Source organism: Eupeodes corollae, chromosome 3 (assembly GCF_945859685.1).
Source record: "Eupeodes corollae chromosome 3, idEupCoro1.1, whole genome shotgun sequence".
Lineage (NCBI taxonomy): Eukaryota > Metazoa > Arthropoda > Insecta > Diptera > Syrphidae > Eupeodes > Eupeodes corollae.
The window spans coordinates 69,412,106-69,435,221 of NC_079149.1; the positions used below are offsets into that span (position 1 = coordinate 69,412,106).

A 23,116-nucleotide genomic window follows, 5' to 3' on the forward strand; every position below is an offset into this window, starting at 1 on the left:
GAGCTAGAGCAGTGCATATACAGAGAAAGTGAAGAACAGTTTCCTCCTCTTCCTCGTCCATACAGCTTCTGCAAAAGTCATTTGAGAATATGCCTAGACGCGTGGCGCGCTTTCCTATTAGACACCTATTATCGAGCTTATATGCGATCTGCTTAGAGATAGCAAGCACCTTGAATGCTTTAAATCTAGTGTTGGCCAAATGTTTTTGTGACCTGACACGTGGTGATATTGTTCCACCTGGTGTTTGTTTAGCAACAGTTTACAAGTCGCAATTGGCCTACCAGAGTGCCAATCGTGGTAGGATGGGCTACACTGTACCGTTCCTGGCGAGTTCATCTGCCTTATAGTTACGAATGTCTCTATGGCCCGGCACACAGCAAAGGTGAATATTAAACTGTTGTGCCATCTCCATTAGATATGATCGACAGTTATGGGCTGTTATAGAGTTTGTAGAGACAGAGTCCAGAGATTTTATAGCGGCCTGACTATCTGAGAAAATACGGATATCAGATGTTGATATCACTTTTTCTTGAAGCTAGGACAAGGCTTCTTTTATCTGCAAAAGTTCTGCCTGGAACACGCCATAATAAAGGAAGTCGTTCAGAGTACACCCTCCACCAACTCCTTCTTTTGTCTTGCCGAAATGCCTCATTCTCCCAAAAAGATCTGGGAGGTATAGAAATCTGGAGGTTTCTGTAGTATTGCAATTGGGGGATGGTGTAGTCTGTGCTTTGGAATTGATTCGTAGGTAAGCTAAACGTTGAACCTTATTTAATTTGTCGCGGTTTATAGATTTCCCTTAAGCAGTCCACCATACTGCCACACCGTTCATTAAAATCAGTCTGATTACCGATGCGTATAGCCAATTCGTGATTCTGGGTTGTAAGCCCCATTAATTGCCAATAGCTTTTTTGCAAGAAAAGAGAGCTACAGTAGCTTTTTTGACTCTTTCCTGTACATTGCTCCAAAATAATGCCAAATCGGTTTTGTGTGGGTTAACACCCAGTCCACGCTGATCAGCCAAAGTATTAGTCTGTAAGAGTTCGTTTAAGGTCTAAGATGCTTTCGTTAAACCGCTATAGCAACGTGCGTCGCTTGCGATCGCTCTGAAACCCTCCGCATCCACACTAGTCAGGAGTTCATTCACTACTCGGTTCCCCAGGAGAGGGGATAGAACATAACCTTGTGGTGTCTCTCTTCTAACGAATTGTCTGCCAGAAGAGTTGCCCAGTTATTAGTTAATTATGTTGCTAGTCCGCATTAGATGAATGAACTCCCCGAGCGAACTCTTTACATTTAGAGATGTTAGTGCAGATGTGACTGTAGATGCGTCCACGTTGTTAAAGGCACCTTCGATGTCAAGGAAAGCAACCATAGTGATCTCTTTATGATGGAGGAAATATTCGATGGTGCGTACTAAGGTGTGTAACGCTGTTTCCACCGATTTACTCTTACAGTAGGCATGTTGAGACCATGACAGAAGTTTTGTATCAATACTTGCCCTTAAATGGATATCGATCAATATTTTCAAGGTCTTACAAAGGAATGTTGATAGACTTATATGTCGTAGATCTTTAGGATTAACTTGCGAGCATTTACCTGCTTTGGGTATAAAAACAACTTTAACTCCTCTCCTTGCCGAGGGAAAAACAGCTTAACTCAGAAAAATTACATGGGTCATTAGGATCGAGAGCTCATCGGGTTTTATTGTATGAACATTAGGTCTATAAAATCAGATCGATGTTAAAAAATTGTTCAAGGTATTCTAATATTTTTTGATAAAATATTAAAAATTTTGAAACATAGGTTTAAAAAGACAACTTCTTCTTCTAGAATTATTTTACCTTTACGTTTAAATTATTTGAGAATTTCGAACTTCTTAAATGTTTAAATCACGATTTGAATCACGTTTTTCATGTATTAATCTAATTTTACTTTTGTTGGTTATTATTTGTATGTATCCTTATATTTAATAGAACTAAAAATGTGTTTCTTTCTTTCAAAAATGCATATTCTACGGGACGTTCCATTTAATTTCAGTTTTTCAACAAAAAACATCATAACTTTGAAAAATTGTATCTAACAGCCCTATTCTAGCACCCTCACTGATACCTCAAAAGTCACAATAACCTTATAACTCGAGGTGACTTTTTTCGTATTCTAACAAAAACATCACAATTTGTGACCCTCACAAAAACTTTAAAATTACGATGTCCTTTCAAGTCATAATCCAATTTCTGAGGCTGAGGGTTTGTTAGGTAATTTTTATTTGCCAAGAGTTCAGGATTTTTCCTGGCAAAGTCTATACAAAATTCAAGATGCTTCCATGAAGCTCTTTAATTTGATTCTACATCTAGAATAATAACTAACAATAATTAATAAAATACAATGTATAAACATTTCTTCGAATTGGTTTGAATTTGTTTTGACAAACCAAACAGCTGACCGAGCTCACAGTAAGAAATTCACCTCTCGCTGTGGTGAATTTTGTTAGAGGTTTCCAATGAGGTTTTTTGCAGAAAACGAAATTGTGACAATCTCATAAGAAACCTCACAAAAAAATGTGACTTGGGAGTATCACAATTCTAGAATATCCCTTTAAATTTGAATTTTGTATTTATTAAAACTGTACAAAATCTTTTGAAATGTGTGACTATTTCCATTTCACTAATAAACTAGTTGAGTAATGAGCAGAAACACGTACAATGTCGCTATTTAAGATTAAGCCGAAATCATATAGTGCAGTAAGAAATTCCCAACAAAACGATCCGCAGTAGCCAGATTTTTGTGTTTAAAAATTGGTACAACTGAAATAAGATCTGTCAGAATAATAACTTTAAAAAAAACACACACAAATAGAAGAAAGTTTTGTGAAAATCAAATGTTAAAATTAACTTAGAAAAAAAAACTAACTAAAACTAATAAAAAAGAAAATTTTCAAAAAGAAATGGTAAAAAACAGGCGCTTATTTCTACATTTTACAATTGAGACAGTTAATAAAATGCTAGTTCCTATTTAACTTTGATTTTTAAAGTGTATATTTTTCTTAGCTAAAGCTTGTTGTTTGTTGCATTGACCTTCTAGATATGCCCTCTAATAGCCAACATCACGTTGGTGTCATCTATATTTTAACGCCAGTGACCTTCTGTAGCTTCTGTGGAAATTTGGAGAAAATTGATTTTTTTATTTTGTAAAACTCTATTAATTTAAAAAAAAAAAATAATAGATGTTCTTAGTTTCAGTGACAAGAAAAGCTTTTTGAAGCAAAGAAACGTCAGATGACGTTTGGAAATTAGTTATATTTTTTTCCGCTAAACCTACAAGAGGGCAAGCATAGCTAAAGAGCTTGAAAACTCTTTCAAGGGGAGTTTTGTATAAGAATTGCTATCGAATAGCAGTACCTACCTAGTTGCTTTATGTAGCCACCAAAGCTATGTAACAGAATAATACATTCCAAATTCCCAATGATACTTTGTGTTTCTATGCTGCAAAAACTTTTTAAAGACGATATAAATGTTCGGTACCTATCTTGGTTTGCCTACAAGCTAAAGCAACCAGATGATTCAAAAAGTTATTAAATGAGTGTGACATATGTAGACTCACAAAACTCATTAGTTATATTTATATCTACATATACAGTGTTTTTGGTTTGCTGTGAAATAAATAGAAACGATGTTGTTCACCTGTCGATACTACATTGCTGCAACTTTGAAACAGGCCAATACCTAACTGAACGAGCTCATGTCATTCAAGCTTCTCAATCTCACACCGTATTGAAAAACAAGCGCTACCAAAATGTCATCTTTAACTGTCATCGTTTTATTTGACATTTCTCCAACATCAAATAGCTTTTGTCAAAAGGAAAAGGTAGTTTTTTTTAATTCAGAAAAACTTGTGCCAGGTGAAGATAAAAACAGAATTTTCCTGAAAATGGCTGCAGCACTTTTGCACTCAATCCGTCGTCATATCGCAACTTCTGCTGTTAGACAACAAGGAACAGCAGCTACTCCTGGAGAACATGGTAATTATTACAATAAAATAATAATTTAACTTAATTTTACTTAATTTTACTCGGCAGAGAAAATCTTTAGGTTAAGAGGTTATGTAACAAAGTTGCAATTGATTTTATAAACGATTTTTCTTTCTTCTTAAGGTGGCTACTTGCTATGGAAGAGATTGACTTTCTTTGTCGCAATGCCAGCTGTTGGCTTATGTATGTTGAATGCCTATCTTAAGCATCAGGAACACGCTCACCACCCACGTCCACCATTCGTTAAGTACGAATACTTGGCTATCCGTAACAAGAGGTTCCCATGGGGTGATGGTAATAAGAGTCTTTTCCACAACCCCAAGGTCAACGCCTTGCCCGATGGCTATGAGGATTAGGGACTTGTCGCATTAAAAATTCGATTAGGATAACGTCAAGAAAACAACACATTCGCACTACAGTAATGTAATAATATTACTTAAAAGAAAGAAAGAAAAGTAAAAATATGTGTCATCAGTAAATAATTGAATTTTTATTGCTACCTTGAAAACTATTTTCCACAGAAAAAAACATTCCATATACATATTAGTGAAACGGAAACTTCTTAAATCATGCACATCCTGTCTATACATCAACTGTGCATTATACAAAGTTCCTGCGGCTGGTTTCTCACCAATTCTTTAAATCAATCGTGTTTTTAAAGTAGATCATTTTAATATTTTTATAATAGGCTAGCCTACAGGCCTAGTCCCAAAACAGATTGAAATTTAATTAAATTAAATTAAAACAGAGTAAAATGTCGTTTTCAGAGTTCTATAAATCGATAGATTTCATAACTTCGAATACTTTTAGAAATTATTAGAGGCGGCAGTAAATTTTTGTAGTGAAATTCCTTTATATGAATGTGCAGATGTACGCACCATTATATCAGATTCAACCGCCTGGAAGGTTTTTTTTAGCCGTATTTGGGTGTAATTTCCTAAAATTTGCTGTCGGCTCTTATACTGTATAAGTGAAATTATATACAGTCCCTGGCCATATTATTAAAAGCACCTTAGACGCAATTTTCAGCTATTTTAATCAGGTTTTCTAATATTTTGTATGCAGAATATAAACTACTTCCTACTTTTTTATAAAAATAAAACAACAAATTTATAGAATTGTTGTTTATTATATTTAAAAATATTCCGTATAACTTTATAGTTAAACAATTCTGCAGTTCGTCTAATAATATGGTCAGGAACTGTATATCACATCAGTCAATAAACAATTCTGTTGATTGTTATAATTTCTTATGTTTTTATTATGTTCCGTACTGTTCAAAAAAAATATTAGTGTTTTCTGTTAGCATTGTGTTGATGCACATTACTGCTAGTTGCACCTCTGCTGTTCTTGTAATAAGCGGTTTGAAAATTTTGGTCGGGAGACTGGTGTCGAAGCATAGTTTTTGAATGTGTCTTGAAAATGTTTGGAAGAATATTCTTTTACAAATGATAATGTGGAGAACCAGGGCCTAGTGACTTACTACTCTCAACCATTCCTGTGTGCGAGTAACTGCAGGGATGGAGGGGACCTACAGTTTATAAGCCGAAACGGCTATTTTGAGAAAGCACTTTTTCATGACAAGAATTACTCTTGGAGAATTTTTCAATTCCTCGCAAGAGGCAGTACCCGTGAATAACAACTATAGGTGAAATATTGAGGGATCGAACCCAAGACCTCTCGAATGACAGTCCAACGGACTAACCATCATGCCAACTAATGCATTGCCTAAATCATACAAGTTAAAACGAATTTCCTTTGAGAACAATGTTTTTAAAAGATTTCCTCTTCTTGAATTCAACACAGACACAAACTTAATCTGGTAGAATTCAAATCACTTGAAAATCGCAAGAATCGAAATGTGGAACCCAGCGATTCAAATCATTTTAACATTGAAACCATACAAAATGGATATCTAAGAAGTGAACTCCAAAACTTTCTGAACTACAATTCATATTTTAAGCCGATTTCATTTCGAGTAAAATTGAAATCAAGAACCTAGCTGCAAAAAAAGGGAACAAAAAGAATTTATTTCACCTCTGAATCAACAGTTCCGTTGATATCTCCCCTTATACTTTCAAATTCTTCAGAAAAATGTATGATTTTTGATATACAGTGATGGACTCGAATTTAGCACATTGAAAAGAGTACAAGTATTTTTCTACTTTCAATTCTTTATTACTTGCAAGTAACTGTTCATTTTTATGTTGTTACTAGGACTACCATATATGGTACTAATAAAAATGTGTAAATGATTGAAAAGTAAAATACGGTTTTACGAAAAATGAAGATTGTTTGTAATTTGCGTTGTTTTTAGCTGCACATAAATTTAGCCCTTTTTGCAATCAAAGAGTGTATTTTTAATTTTTGTGTTTTTTTAAAAAGAAAATAATAATTTTTGAGGTAATTAAATATTCCTCTAACGATTTATATTAAAAGAAACTAGTCATGGCAAAAGGAAAATGGTGCTCAAAGGAAAAAAGAAGTCTGATCTTGAAAATTAAGTCAAAAGGGAGGACGGTAACAGACATTTCTAAGTTGTTAAAATGCTCCAGGAAGCTGGTTTGTAATGCGCTTCGCCATTTCAAAAATTTTGGAGTGATTGAAAACGTTTAACAAAACCCCCAGGCCAGAAAGACAACTACAAATGAAGATAGAATTATTTATAGGTTATCGAAAGGATCCGTTTAAGACCTCCATTGTGTCATTCGAAGCGAACTTTCAACGAACTATGGAGTAAATGTTTCCTCAAGGACCATAAGACGCCGATTAAATGAAAACAATCTACGTGGGTGCGTTGTTCAGAGAAAACCGCTTGTATAAAAAAAAAATCTAAAATCTAGGTTACTAACCTAGAATGCCAAAGCTCACCTAGACAAACCAATTAGTTTTTGGAAAAACGCGTTCTGGAGCAATGAATCCAAGTACTGCCGGTTATTAAGACGGTGAAACACTGTGCATGCAACGTTATAGTCTGGGCTGCTTTTTCATGGCACGCTGTTGGACCCATCGTAAAAATTGACGCCAAAATGGACCAGAACGTGTACAGAGATATCCTGTTGGATCATATGATACCCTACGCAGAAGACAATTTGCTGTTATTATGGCGCTTCTTGCACGACGACCTAAAAAATCGACGTTTTGAAGCGGCCAGCACAATCACCCGATCTTAACCCGATCGAAAATTGTGGAATGATGTTGAACATCACATTGAGCAAAAAAACAACCAAGATTTATTTTTTTGTAGATGAAAAGAAATTCAATTTGGATGGTCCTGACTGTTACATCTGTTACTGGGGCATGATCTTTTCGAAGAAAAGTGATCCCCGAATAAAACAAAACTTCGCCGTTGGAAGTTTGATGGTATGGGGCGTATTTTGCTTTAATTTAAAGCTGCCAATTTGTTTCATATCAACATGGATGAACAATACGAAGAACCGAAAATCTAAAGAATCCGAGGAATGGTTTTATCAGAAATACATCACATTGGCCAGTAGTCATTGTAGTCCAATGGAAAAACTTTTCAAATGTTTATAAAAATGGAAGACAATTTGATACCATTTTGGAGCCTTAAACGTATATCCAGACATGTTGTGAAGAAATAGACCCGAAAGTTTAAAAAAAACTGACTCATTTAATGACAAGCAGAGTTTTTGAACTTAAAACGAATGAAGGTAGCCAAACGAAGTATTATTTTTTTTTTTGCATATTTTGAAGATTTCGTTGAATAAGAATATACAGCTAGGTTCACAAGATCGAGTGAAATGAAATCTATGTACATATGTACATTAAAAATCGAATAAAATTGTTTTCAGAGTTCTATTCTATTTAGAAATTACTTTAAGTAAAATTTAAAGCAGCTGACATTTACCAAATCATTCAATAAACAATTTTATTCATTGTCATAGTCTGTACACTTTTTTTTATTTTTAACTTCTTTTAAGTAAAATAAATACAAAATTTTAATGTTTTTATTTGCACTGTGTTTATGTATTTTTTGCAGATTTGCGGTTCTTTGTGAGAAAGTTTCCAAACATCTGTTGGGAAACCAAAATCCGGTATGGGATGAATACATGTATTTTAGCAAGAAACATTTATAAAAGCGAACTTCGATTAACTAAAAAAAAGATTGACACATCGGAAAATTCACAAAAATTATGGAAAAACATACAAAACCTAGTTTTAAATAAGAACCATTGTGAAATAAAAAAATGTAGCATTTAAGGAAAATATGTTATATGACGGTAAATTAATAGCCAGTGAATTTAATTAATATTTTATAACAAGTGTTGAAGATAATCGCGGAATTCCCAAAAACAACGTATTCTGATCAAATTAATGTCACTAACACTGTTTTTAAATTTAAAACTAAATAACAGAGATATTATTGATGTTTTAAATTCGATGTAAAAAAAGAAAGATTTCAAATTTATGAGTGCGCAAATATTTTTACACTGTTTTGAAACACTTGGCCCTATATTAAAAGCAATTTTCAATAAATCTATATTAACCGGTTGTTTTCCAAGCAAGTGTTGGACAAAACGTCGCCATGGACAGACTTTGTCTACCTAGGCACCGCTATTAACACAGACAATGACACCAGCGCTGAAACGAAGAATAACTCTTGCAAATCGCTGCTTCTTTGGACTTATAAGGCAATTGAGAAGTAAAGTCCTCTCGCGAGCATCTTAAAACACCATCTATAAGACAATCATCATTCCGGTTCTCATTTATGGCGCTGAGGCCTGGACTCTGTCAAAGAAAGATGAGAGCTTCTTAGGATGCTTCGAGAGAAAAATTCTTCGGGTGATTTTCAGTCCCGTACGCATAGATGGAGAATGGAGGAGAAGATATAACGACGATCTGAACATCGATACTGACCTAGTTAGCAGAATTAAATACCAACGGCTTAGATGGCTAGGTCATATAGAGCGAATGGACATCAACGCTCCAGCCCGAAAGGTCTTCGAATCCAATCCCGAGGGAGGGGCAGTAAAGGAAGACCTCGACTCAGATGGCCAAACCCAGGTGGGAGAGGACCTCAACCAACTTGACATGCCAAACTGGAGACAGCTAGCTAAGGACCGAGCCGGCTGGAGACGCATGTTGGTTGAAGCCCAGGTTCGACCGGACTGTAGCGCCACCGTAAGTAAGTAAGTTTCCAAGCAAGTGGAACGAAACGTTGGTAAAAACCTATCCAAAAAGTACAAAATACAATTTTAAGTGAGGAATACAGACCAGTTAATATGCTTCCTATTTATGAAAAGGTCTTGGAAAAAATGAAAAGGTCTTGGAAAAAATTGTAGAAAAATAATTTAGGAGTTATATGGAAGATAATAATTTCATAATGGATCAACAATTGGGTTTTCGAAAAGGATTTTCGTGTGAAACTGAGTTAAATTGGGTGGTGGAAAATTAAAAAATGAGATGGACAACAAAAATACTGTCATTGCGGTCTTTTTGGATTTCAAGAGGGCTTTCGAGACTGTTGATCGTAAAATACTTCTTGAGAAGCTCTCACAATATGGAATAAAACAAAAAATAAGTTGAAATGGTTTTAGTCATATTTAAATGCACGAACACAGCGTACGTCGGTGAACAATAATGTGTCTGATGAAGTATAAACAGGTGTACCTCAGGGCTCGGTATTGGGGGTGTTCTTGTTCCTATTATCTATAAATGATATAAACTTGGCAGTTGATATTGTAAATTATGTTTCTTTGCTGATAACGCCTTTCTCTTTATTTCTGGAAAAGATATGCATGAATGTACGGAAAAAATTAATAATGACTTGCGATTGCGATCCATAAGTGAATGGCTGATTAATAATAAGTTAAAACTGAATGTGAAGAAAACGAAGTGGATGTGTTGGTTGTGCGGAACTGAATGTAATGCAAATTAATGGAGAAAATATAGATCGTGTTGATGAATTTAAGTACTTAGGAGTAGTAATTGACAATAAAATAAACCTTAAATCTAATACGGAGTATGTTTGCAAGAAACTATCAAAAAAAAAATATAATTTCTTGGCAGGATTAGGAAAAAAATGTCAATTAATACTGCAATTAAAATTTATAACGCGATTATTAAACCTCATTTTCAATATTGTTCTACCATTTTATTTTTATCTTCTTAAGGAGATTTGTCTCGCCTCCAAAAGCTGCAAAATAAAGCTATGAGAATAATCTTAAAATGTGCGCGTCTTACCCATATAAGAACTATGTTACAGAAACTTAACTGGCTTAGTACCTATAAGTATAAAATGAAAAACAATATGAAAGCAACCTCTAGAGCGCAGAACACAATGATGTTTAAAATACTCCAATTATATAATAATCTTCTTAGTGGAATTAAATCTTTAACTAATATAAGACATTTTAAAGAAGAAGTAAATAAATATTTGAAATCGGATAATTAATAAGATCTATTAAAATTTATTGAACCAAATGGCTTTTTAGCCAAATCACATGCTCTGTACACTCTTTAACCTTTCATTTGTTTTTGTTCATTGTATCAATAGGTCATATCTGCATAAAAACTATATGATATACAAAATTGAAAGGTCCTCCCAGCACGCCGGTTGGGAGGGGAAAGAGGGTGGGGAATAATAATAATAATAAGACTCTGGTGCAAAGTATAGTGTCTAAATGTGTCTTAAAAGTTTTTGAAAGAACATTGTTATAGAAAAAAAATATTTGGTCTTTTTCCGTTCCCTGCAACTTTACATGAATCAAGTGTATTATATAATTAAAAATAAGGTTTAATTCCTTTAAGTGAAACTACTACTGTTCTTAAAGAATTTCCTGGTGTTTAATTTAAATCACACCAATTAAATATGGTTGAAATCAAATCACTTAAAAAATCGCAGAAATCGGAATGTAGAACACGTAAATTCACTTCGTTTCGAGTTCGAAAATCGATGCCGATAAAAGTGAATTTCAGAACTCCAATTTACAATTGATTTCATTTCAAGTTTAAGTGAATTGTAGAACCTAGCTGTAATAATAATATGGTAACAATAAACTTGTTGATAATAAAAAAATATTAATTTCGTATAAAAAAATTTTTAAAGTTTGGAAATTTGAAATTTCAAAAAAAATGTTGCCCCTTCATTGTGCTTCATTTTTCGTTAGTTGAATATAAAACCAGTATCATTTCTATTCTAAACCCTTTTTAAATACGTTCTTTATTATTTTTTCAAAAAAATAATAACGAATTTCTTTTTATTATTACTATTTACCTGTGTATGTAGGTATATGTAGGTATTTCTTATAAATTCTTTTACAGCAATTTTTATTATTAAAAGCTTTATTCGCCAATTAATTTATATACAAATTTAAGTAAATAAGAAAAATACAAAAATTAATCAAATCAAATAAATTTAACATAAATTAACAAACAATTTTCGTTTTGTCAATGTAATTGAATTTTCAATGTCTTCTTTAGTTTTGGTCTTAATTGTTTTTAATTTGTATTTTATCTGATACTGTTTTATTTTTTTCATTTTTTAACAATTCTCTTTGATTAATAAGTGGTCTTGTTTCAGCTGAAATTTTGTAGAATTTTTGACATTTTTGACGATTTTTTTTTGTTTCTTTTTAATATTCGATGTTTTCTATCAAATTTGAATTGGTTCAATACTGAGGCATTTGCTATTGTTGAATGTTTTCTAATTCAATTAGACAAATTTTATTTTTTGTGTTTCTATCTGCTGATTTCCATGTCTTTAGGTATTGGTAGGAAGCTTTTTCTGTAGGAGGGTAAATTTCCTTTCCGACTTTATATAGACATTTAGTTTCTTTAATATAGCCGAATATTTCATTGTCAAATTGTATCTCAGCAATTACAGCAATTATTTATTATTAATTTACTTGAATGTTTTTGCAGAATAAACAAGGATTAACAGGTCAATATTGTATTTAAGCATTAAGTTCTTAAATGTTTACAAGTTAAAAAATTGTAATTCATATTATTAATAAAATCTTATATTCCAAAAAGTACTAGCTTAAAAATGATGAAAAATACATAAGTTGGTTGAAGTAAATAAAACACTGAAGATTTAACATATTTTCATAAATAAAACACGCAAAATAAATCGATATTTGTAAATAAAACTCAATTTATTTTTTAATATGCTTCAATTGCATAAGACAAATCAAGTAATAAAATAAAATAATAAATGTAAAAAACTTATATGTACTTGGTCAGAAAAAAGTGTTACATCATCAAGAACTTCTTTGATAGCCCTTAAACCGAAACCTCCTAATGACTAAGGTAACCCTACATATATTAATATTATTAACATAATAAAAGTTTTAAGGCAACTGCCAGGCAGGTCGAGTGGCATTTATGTCGGTTCAGACGACATAAGAGACTTGAAGGTAAGTAAGTTTCTATAATCCCATTGTGCAGTTGCCAAAAAATGGCCTTCCAATGAAGGCAACTTAAGTCAAGATAAATGTCCCTTACTATGAAGTCAAGTCCACAAGTTTTTTTCATTCAACTGAAAGCTATACGTTAGTACTCTGTAATTTAATTATTTTCTGCATAATTCCATTTCATGTTTTGTGTAAAGGGGTGCTTTGTCAAATTGGAAAATTAATACAGACTTATTCTTTGCAATACGAAACACATCTTTTGATGGACTTGTAACATGTGAAACGAAACTTGTTTGTAGGTAATAATGTTGTTGGTACTTTCTGCAAGTAAAAGATAGATAGTCAAGTAAAGTTCCAAGTTTGAAATTAATGACCACGGAAAAATTGGTCTTATTTTTTGTCCAAAGAATGCAGTTAGCAAATGAAGTCCCATATGTTGGTTGAACTAGCCCAATGATGATGTTTTTGTGTAAAGTGATTAACTGATTCTAAAATAAAGCTTTTCCATAAGGCAACTGCCAAAATTTTTATCTACAGAGTATGGTAATAATTTAGGTAAAGTTTTAAAATTAAGTGAAATCGTAAATTTTGAGCCCTGTTATGATAAGCGAATTGCCCGCATGTAATGGTTTGTATGTAAGCATTAACGCTTAGAAACCACAATCAAGAAAGTAATTTTCAGAACAACCGATTTAATTGTGTACGTTTTGCAAAAAGTACAAAAGGTTTTAGGTAAAACTTAATCGTCTTAAATATTATAAAAAAATATTATAAATGTTTATAACTTTTATAGACATGTAGTTGTTACTTTTTTTTTTAATTTAATGGTTTCGCTTAAACTCGCTCCATATATAACTTATATATGATATGCCTTCCTTACAGCCCCTTAAAATACATTAGTTTTTACTAGTTTATATTTTTCCGATTAGTGTACAATCTTTACACAAGCAACAATTATTCTTTAGTGATTAGATGGACTCTTAACATCGTTGGGCGAAGTGCGACCCTTTTTAAGAATCATGGTGCCCCCTTTCATTTGAATAAGTCCGTCACGAGTCATTTCATCTACTTGCGCCTTTGTCATTGTAATTTTTTTTACCTTAACTTTCTTATCACCGATTATCATTTCAACAAGTTTTTTATCCTCCTCAGAAGAACTTTCAGTTTTCTTTACTGCCACTACATCTGCGGACTTTGTAGGCGATTTTTTGATCTGCCCAGAGACTGGACTAGGCTTAGTTTGTGCTTTAGTTACAGAAGTAACTTCTCCACGTTGTCGAAGCATGCGTTTGTTGGTACTTGTTGGTGATTGCTTTGATAACTTTGTTTGTTCAGATGACTCTTGCTTTGCTGTTACTCGTGGAGATGATTTTCTAGTTGTATTTGTTGGTGTTGATGCTGTTGGTGTTGGTGTTTTCTCAGCTTCGACTGGTTTTGGTATTGTAGGTGATACTGATGCTTTGTTAGATGTTTCTATTTTCTTTATCGAAACAGATTTCGATATCGCATTTAGAGCAGCTTGAATGGTGGGCTGACGAGATTTGGGTGCAACTGACTTTACAGCAGTCTTTGGAGTCGCAATTATTTTTGTTGGTAAAATTGATTGTAGTGGCTTTTGATTTTCTTTTGGTGACAATGAACTAGAATTAGCTGAAGATGTTACCTGACCAGGTTTTACTGGTGCCTTGCGTCGAATCGTTGTTTGTTTTTTCTCAACAATCTTTGTGGTTTCTTTAGATTTTTCAGCTGTTTTCTTAAATTTTACCGGAGGCTCCTCCTCTGTTGAGTTCATTTCAATAATATTCATCAGTTCTAAAGTTTCCTCATCAATAATGTCGTTTTCATTTGAGCCATGAGAAACATTATTAGATTTTTGATTATCGTTTTCGAGTTGTCTTTCTGCAAATAAATTATTTTGTTATTTTTTTTATAAAAAACGTTAGTTAATTGATTTCATATGCTATATAGAAAGATGGCTTATGTCTAGTGTCTGCTCAATAATAAACTATCATGCTCTCGATTTCATTAAACACACACAGGTTAAGGCAGAAAATAACCGAGATTTTAATGTTTGCTGTAGAACCTAAGCAAGCTTCAAACTAGTTTTTTTAAATTTCATTAAGTTTTTTGATAGAATTTAAAACTAAAATTAAAAGAAAAAAATATCAATACCTAAGAGTTTTAATCAAATAAATATGGACTTGAAGCTTGTTATATGAACAATTGAATATATAACTTGTTGTGGGTTATTTCTTTTTTGTTCATCATTTTTTTAAAAGGATTTTTCGTTTCTAAAAAATTGACTTTTTTTATAAAAATGCTTTCTATTCGTTAAACTAAAATAACCGTGAGCATTTAATCAGATCTTTTGGCTCGTAATTAATTATTTTTTTAATTGAATCTTAACCAAGAATTTTGCTTATCACAGGTTTTTATGGGTGCAATTTAAGATAAATGATCATGCTTAGCGATTCTACTATGTAGTTCGAATATTGTAGTATACATAACTTACTTATTCCTGATATTGATTGTTATTCTAATTCGAGTATTAATTTGTTTATGAGAATTATTGGAATTGTTCCCATTTGTAAAATTAAACATGTTTACAAGTCACTAGAGTTGAAAGTTGTCATTTTAAAGCTATGTATATTTGCGCACCTGTTTATGTAAATTCGTATCTAACAATATCGGTTTAAAATAAAATGAATTTTAAACACATATAGGTATGTATGTAATAATATCATAATGTTTAGAAAATGTTTCATTAAATTAAATCAGATTTTGTGTATATTATGTTTTAGTTTTAAGCAAATTCAAAGTCAATTTTAAATAAATTGCAATTAACAAAAAATAAATTTGTATTTACTTCTAACCTCTAACCTTGTACCTACCCCACACATGTTCTTCCTTTATAATAACATTTTCGTTCACTTCGGGTTTGGGAGAATCCTCTGGAAATTCTTCGTACAAAAACTCTTCAATTACATCGTCTATTTCTTTAGTTTGATTTTCAGTTTGGGTTTTCTCTTCGTTTTCCGTATTTTTTGAATTTTTTGAAGTTAGAGCACTTCGTTTATTATCCTCGTTGTAAGCAACCATTTCCAACGCATGCATGGCTTTGATGTGGTCATCCAACCGTTCAGAAGTCATGTAAATAAAATCGCAGAACTCGCAAGCATACGCTTCCCCTTCAGCATGCTGCCTTACATGTTCAGTTACAGTTTCAATATCATCGAATGCGTCTTTGCAAAGTGGACAGACCATTGTTTGGGCAGCGTGTACTGCTGAGTGATAAATCAAATCATCCCTGGTGCCGAATGACTTTTGACAATCATTGCATTTATATGAACCCGACCCATTCTTGTGCGAACGCATGTGTCTTGTCAAATGGTGACTGAGTAAATAAGACTTAGGACAAAGCTTGCAAGGATAGGGGCGTTTACCAGCGTGAGCTGTCAAATGCCTTGATAACTTACTGGGTGTAGAAAAGCTTTGGTCACAATATTGACATTGAAAAGGTTGCTGACGACAATGTACAACCTCGTGACGCTCAAGACCTTGCTTGAAAGCAAATCCTTTGTTACAAATCTTGCACACGTATGGCCTATGCTTCCGATGTCGATCGGTATGCTTCTCCATTTCTTCTTGTGATATGAATGGTTTTTCGCAGAAGACACAAATAAACTTGGGAATGTCAATGTGTGATTTCTCGTGACGATGCAAAAGAGTTGAACGTGTAAAACCTTTTTTGCATACCACACATACATAAGGTTTTTCTCCTGTATGAGTTAAATTATGCTTTTGCAAGTCATATTTACTGAAGAAACTTTTATCGCAGTAATCACAAAAGAAACTTCGTTCGCGATTATGATTTACCAAATGAATATCAAGCAACTGTCGCAACGGAAACGAACGTTCACAATGCGGACAAGGGAAAACATTAGTCTCCAAAACAGCCGCCTTTGGGGCAGGCTCTCTGCTCTCAGGTGTATCTTGCTCCAGAATCTGAGTAACAATAGCCAAATTACCATCATCATCACGCTGCAACATTGGTTTGGACATTATAGGTTCGATAACTTTTTGAGCTTCCTTATTTAGAATGCGAATGGCTGATTTATTTAATATTTTTATAACCGGGGTTTTACGTGCTGCTTTTTCAACGGGAACAGGAACCTTCTTAGGAGTGTAATTGCCGTCATCGTCCTCGTCCGGTTCTTCAATTTCAACTTCTATTTGATGGGATTTCTTTGGAATAGAACTTTGATTTTTATCTAGTATTAGTATAGATTGATCTTTAACTTCATCAAGAGAGATTTCTTCAACATTCTCTGAAGCTTCACTTATTTTGGTAACTTGCAACGCATTTAAGTTTTTTTGAACGGTTTTTTGCTGAAGTAAAAGTTCACGTGGAATTCTTGGATGATCTAAAGCTGGAGACCACGATCCTGTGAGTGGATAGTGTCGAAGACAAGTATCCGCTTTTTTGCACATTTGTTTAAAACGATAGCAATAATCAAAAATCAGACGACATTCACTGCATACATATCCTGGCATGCAGTCTCTGGAAAACACCTATAATTATATTTCAAAATTCAGATTAGAAATCATAAGGCAATCAAAATTAACGAATTATTTTCGTGTTTTTATTTCTATGGCTGTATTGTAAAACTTAAAAAGGACAAGTCGATAACGTGATAGTTTCGTCATTAGAATTAAGAATTTAATTCCTGGATTCAAAAATAAAACCAAATGACATATTTTTTGGTATTCGTGAGTTTCCGATTACTATGGAATTCGTGAAATTGCTGATTATATTCCTACACAAAAAAACTATTAAATGGGGTTTATATTTTAAAATAACTTATTGAATTTAGTTTTATTATTTGGTTATTTTATAAATAAGTATATTATTCTTTAAATATTAAGATATTAAGATATACCATAAAAAACGCAAAAAGATCGCATGCAAGCGCTTCATTATTATTCGGTTTTTTGTTTTCTTTGCTGAGTTTGACATTTGCCCCGATTAACAGTTTGTCTATTCAAGAGTACCGTTAAAATAAAGTGTTCACTAGACAATCGCATACTTTTTTAAAACAATTTAGTGTAAGATCGTTTGGTTTTATTTAAAAAGTTAATCATGGGATGCAAAGGAAAAAATGCAAGCCTTGAAAAAAGAAACCTTGTTATTTTTCACCATAATAAAAGTGGAAAATACAAAAAAAAATTGCTGATATTTTAGACATAAAGCCAAACACTATTAGTGAAATTGTTCCGATGTATAAAAGAGAAGGAAGGGTCGAACCAAAGAAGCAAATGGGTCAACCAAAAATGTAAACAAATGAAAATATCTGCATAAAGACAAATGGCTACAATGGCCGTGTTGCCCGAAGAAAAGCCATTTATCAATATGCCCAACAGGCAAATTCGGATCAAGTTTGCGAGGGAACACATAAATAAGGATGCAACTTGGATCGGATGGGAGAGTTATGGTGTGGCGCAAGCCATATGAAGAGCTTAAAAACAGAAAAACAAAGCCAACAGTGTAGCATGGAGGCGGGCACATCATGGTTTGGGGGTGCATTTCGACAAGAGGCATGGGAAATTTAGTATTCATCGACGGTATATTGAATTAGGAATACTATTTAAGGATCCTTAAAGAAAATTTAAGGCAAAGTGCTGAGAAAATGGGCATTTTAAGGAATTTCAAATTTTACCAGGACAACGACCCGGAACACATGGCGTATGTTGTAAGAGAATGGCTTCTGTATAACTGTGCAAAAATTATCCAAACCCTCCACAATCTCCAGACTTTAACCCAATCGAAAATTTGTAGGATGAACTGGAACCTGGAGTTCGCGAAAACCTTATCTCTTCAATAAGCGCACTCAATCAACGGCTTCAAGAAGAATGGAGCAAAAAAGGCATTAAATACCTTCAAAAAATTATAAAAAATATACCCAATCGACTGGAAGGAGTTTTATCCAATCAAGGGTATCCAACAAAATATTAAAATCAATGGTAAGAAAAATTAATTAAAAAGTTTGAATAAGTATGTAAAAAAAAACCGAATAATAATGAAGTGTTATATTTTGAGTTGTCATATTCTTTATTTATTTTATTTTGTTAATTTGCTATTTTAATTAAAAAAATGTATATATATTGTAATTATTAAATACAAAATATTTTAAAGAAAAACTGGTTTTTAACTTTTTTAAAGTTTAAAGTCAAAAGTAAAGTGTTTTTATGAAAAGAAACAAAAAACCGAATATTAATGGCACTCACTGTAATTATGTCATTTGGATTTATTTTATTTAAATCGTAATGCAATTTCTCCAAGAAAATGTATAGAAGTAGTAGAACTTAAACAATATTTAATACTTGAGCTCAAATTAAATTCAAATAAAAAAAACTGCTTTATTAATAAATAAATGAAATAAACTTAAACAATTCCTAAATTTAACCTCTTGCATATAATTGGACACTCACTGTTTTTGCACTGTAGAAACTCTGTAATGGTACTTTTCCTTTACGAAAGACTTTTTCTTACATAAGCCATTAAACTGGCCTAAGTGTTTCCATAATGGACAGCCACTTTAACCTGACATACATAAGAGTAAGTGATTCCATGTCGAAATGACACCAAAAAGAAAACAAACTCATTTGGCAATTTGAAAACTAGTTTTGTTGCATAGCCAGGACGTTAAATTGGCACGAGTAATAGCAAAAATGGTATTACAAAATGCCGTCAAATCTTACAGTTCTGCAATAAGTTTTAAGTTACAGTTATTCAAAACCAAGAATTGATAAAAATAATGTTAGTTTGTAAACATAATAAAAACTGCATGTGCGCTTGTTCAAATTGAGTTTATGGCCTTTATTACGAGAGGCGAATCGAATCTTCGACTCAAAGCGAACATTTTTGAAATGACTCATTTCGTGAATACCTTTCTTGGGAAAAGAAATGGTAACCCATTTGAACATCGAACATCACCCATCTTAATTTTGCATTATATTGGATTTATAAAACGGTCGCTTTAAGTCGAACGTTCGATTTGCTTCTAGTAATAAGGGCATATGATAGCAAAAGTTGACAAAATGAAAAATATCATTTTTGTAATTATTGTTGTAAGCTTTGCTCCTTGCCGTTTTTGAAATCATGGGAAAAGGAAGGAAATTTTATTTTTACGCAAAAACATTAAGAACGATGTTAATAGTGCATATTCCAAATACGGAATTTCCGACAAAAACGAGCTTAAGCCATTTTGGAAAAACTTAAGTTTTGGATTGCCGAAAATAGATATGAAGCCGCCAGTCTATCTATTATTTTGAAGCTTGTAACAAATTGCTTTTAAAGAGAACTAAGCTGTTTATTCAATATCGCTAAAGATTGAACAACGAGATTGTTATTTAACCTGAGCAAAAAGTATATTAAAAGGCCATTGAACAGGGATTGAGCAGATGATCAACAACCTAATGGAGAGGTTCGCATGTTTACATTTCCGAATATTCTTGGATGTGTAGGGGAAACCTAAGTTTCGATTGCACCTTTGCCATTTTAGCAACATAATTAAAATAAACGCCAAGTATTGCCATGCTCACGCATAAACAAACGCAACTTGTTTATATACGCATAGTGCAAAAAGTCTTCGTACAGCCTAAACTTTTTTTTTTGGAAAAATGATTAGAATTAAATGTAAAAACCAAAGTAGTAAGATTTAAAAAAGTTAGTTTCCAACTTCACCTATTTACCAAATTTTAAAAAATTGTGATTGTGATTTTCAAAATATGTACTTGTTTTTAATATATTGTTATAATAAATTATTTATGCCAGAATCAAAAAAGAGAAAGGAGTTGTAGTACGGAGACTCTTTCGGCTAAGTGTATTGGAACGCAATTTTGGTAGTATGTACTGCGGAAGTTTTACAATTACGAACTGAACCTTCATTCTATTCATATTTCGAAAGCGAACTATGGCAAGTCACCAATTTGATAAAGATAAAGAGATAATCTTGATAATGGTAATGGAGTTGTTAAAACAACAACCATTTAAATTCACAGATTTATGCGTGAAAAACAATGAGAAATGCATTTTTAAATTATCACAACAACGTTTGAAAGTGCACATATGTATGTAGGTATCTGGCCAGCTATCTACTGAATGGAGACCCTTATACAAATTAACCAATAAAGGGTTTTTTTTAATTTGTTTTTCGGCCAAATAATGTAACACTCCTTTTTGAATAGAATCCTAGTTTATTAAGATATCTTGATTTGAGAGAAATACAAAAGAAAATAATAATTAAAAAACGTTTTCTTTCGACCTTGTATGTACTCGTATTCCACACTCGAACCCGAACCCGAACACCCAGACACATCATCGGCCGCTGCTTGTACTAATTTCAACTTTGGCGGCAGCAGTGCGTCTTGGATTTTAATGGAATATACCTTTTATTTATTTAGAAACGAACCATCAAAATATTTTCGCCGTCTTTGTCTAAAATAGTTTATTTGGTTTTGGTTGTTTGGTTGGTTGGCTTGATTTTAGCATTATAAACAAAAACAATACAATTCACTTGCCAATAATTATTTCATTGCAGTCATTTGGTTATTAAATTTACCTCAATGGATACACAGGCCATAACCTGAAGGGGCAATGGTGCAGTTTGCATTCGATTTTCCCGAGAGTAGATGTTCGACAAATTCGAGGCATTTTGTGTCAGGCAAAAGCGGCAGATTTTCCTGGTTTTCAACTCGTTCTGACGAGTCTCCACTAAGTCACCCATTTTTTAGTCGCGAAATTCTTTTAGTTGCAAACAAATAATGGTGTGTGATTATGATTTTTTATTTCTTAACTAATTGTTATTATTTAATGAAGAATTGATTAGATACACTTTCTATTTTTATATGATCCAAATAATTGTTAAAAATGCAATTAGACAACACTTTAGTTCATCAAAGAATTGCGACCATAATGTGCACAAGAAAAAAACTTCACAATCCACACTACACCATATAATACACTGCGGCAGCGGCAAGATGGTGGATGTGGGCTTGGGTATTGAACCTTGGTGGTGAATACGAATTTTATTTGTGTGGTATGTCAGCGCAATTGAAAACGCATCTCTTCATTGTCACACGCAGATGGCGCTATAAGCACACACAAATTAAATCGTATTATTCTTACTTTAAAAGCAAAAAAAACATAAATGTTTTTATGTGACTTCAAAACAAAGATTTTTATTTTATTATTATTATATTATAAAACTAAATTGATGCATTCTAAAAACGCAGCTAATTTCTCCTTGGTTTCTAACTTTCAGTTTCAGATGGCGTGAAGAAGTGCTAAAAACTTTATATTATCTTATGCAAGAACCATATAGACATAGATGATTTTAGAAAAGTTGTAGCATAATCTTAGGAAATATTTTTAAATTGTTTTGTTTTATATCTATATGTATATTCTTTGTATATTAAAATCACAGTCTCATGAGCAGAAACTTTAAGGCGACCAGATGCCGACTTTGGCGCTAATGAAAGTGGAGAAATTCCGCGGAAGCGAGAGAAAAATATTTATTCCATTCCCATAAGCAGCCAACAACAACTATGTTTTTAAGCCCAATTTGTTCACGGTTTTAATAAAAACTTTGTATTTAAATTTACGAAATTTAGAGCAATGTGATTTTTGAATAAATCTTGGCGATTGAAAAAAAAAAATCGTTTACAAAGCGCGAAAAGTTGTCTAGGAGAAAAACTTACACATCGATGTAAAACACAATATAAAGACAGTACCTACAATCTTTGTATATAAAAACCATGCATTTTAAATGCAATCCTACCATACAGAATAGCCAAAATGCCAGTTTCCTTTATATTTCACCTACATTTCACCTACATAGCTTAAAATGTAAATAAACCAAAATAAATTTAAGTATATTGGTTCATTTCTCCTTAATCATTTGCTTCATTTCCTATTTATTCTTATAAGCACTACAATTTTCCCTTTACACTCCAAAACTTGTAAATACCCAATACTCTTTCCCTATTTTTATCTGTTTCGAATTATCATATTCGTAAGGCTAGGCGCGCTCATGCAACTTTTTCAAAGCCAAATAGTTCGATCGTTAGTTGCCCAAACATCGCGCACATAAGCAACTCCGAAAGTAATCAACGAAATAAACCAATACACAGGAAATATTTATTTACCTTGACTTAATTTTTTAGTTGAATGTCCACATAGTTACCTAAAATTCTTTGGGACACAAACTAAGGAATTGGTTCGAGGTGATCCTCTAGTTTGTGTCAAAACACAAACTAAAAAGTGGCTAGAATGGGCGGCAGAATGGTTTCTGCATGTGCGCGGACTCTCATATAAGTCTATAGTGCTCAGTTTATAAACCAAACAGTTTCGAAACTAAAATTTGCATGTGAGCGCCTAGTGTGGAATCGCGTAAGGTGATTGTCGACCATCAAAATGGATGATTTTGCTCCAAGTAAGGTGATTATCAAATTGACTATCACTTTTTTGATATGGTTTGTTAGTGACAGCTATTTAGGTGGCACATTCATATATTTTGATTCATTTTTTGTGAAAAAGATAGTTTGTGGGAACTTCAGCTCCACTATCAAAAAAAGCGAAAAGATTTCAAAGAAAGATAAAAATAAGTGAACAGTAATGTATACTTCAATGCAAATTTTCTATTAGAGC

At 32.8% G+C, this 23,116-nt stretch overlaps 2 protein-coding genes across 2 annotated transcripts; one reads left to right on the forward strand and one right to left on the reverse strand.

The window, feature by feature from the left end:
* The first annotated feature begins 3,839 nt into the window (after positions 1-3,839).
* Positions 3,840-4,512, forward strand: LOC129950163 (cytochrome c oxidase subunit 6A1, mitochondrial). The gene is made up of 2 exons (XM_056062006.1): positions 3,840-4,021; positions 4,154-4,512. Exons 1-2 carry the CDS (start codon positions 3,931-3,933, stop codon positions 4,384-4,386), a joined length of 324 nt encoding a protein of 107 aa, XP_055917981.1. The 5' UTR covers positions 3,840-3,930; the 3' UTR covers positions 4,387-4,512.
* Positions 4,513-11,519: 7,007 nt separating this feature from the next.
* On the reverse strand, positions 11,520-21,469 carry LOC129950959 (uncharacterized). Its single transcript, XM_056062932.1, has 3 exons — positions 21,030-21,469; positions 15,300-16,980; positions 11,520-14,307 (listed from the first exon to the last, which is right to left on the reverse strand). Exons 1-3 carry the CDS (start codon positions 21,192-21,194, stop codon positions 13,370-13,372), a joined length of 2,784 nt encoding a protein of 927 aa, XP_055918907.1. The 5' UTR covers positions 21,195-21,469; the 3' UTR covers positions 11,520-13,369.
* Positions 21,470-23,116: the final 1,647 nt, after the last annotated feature.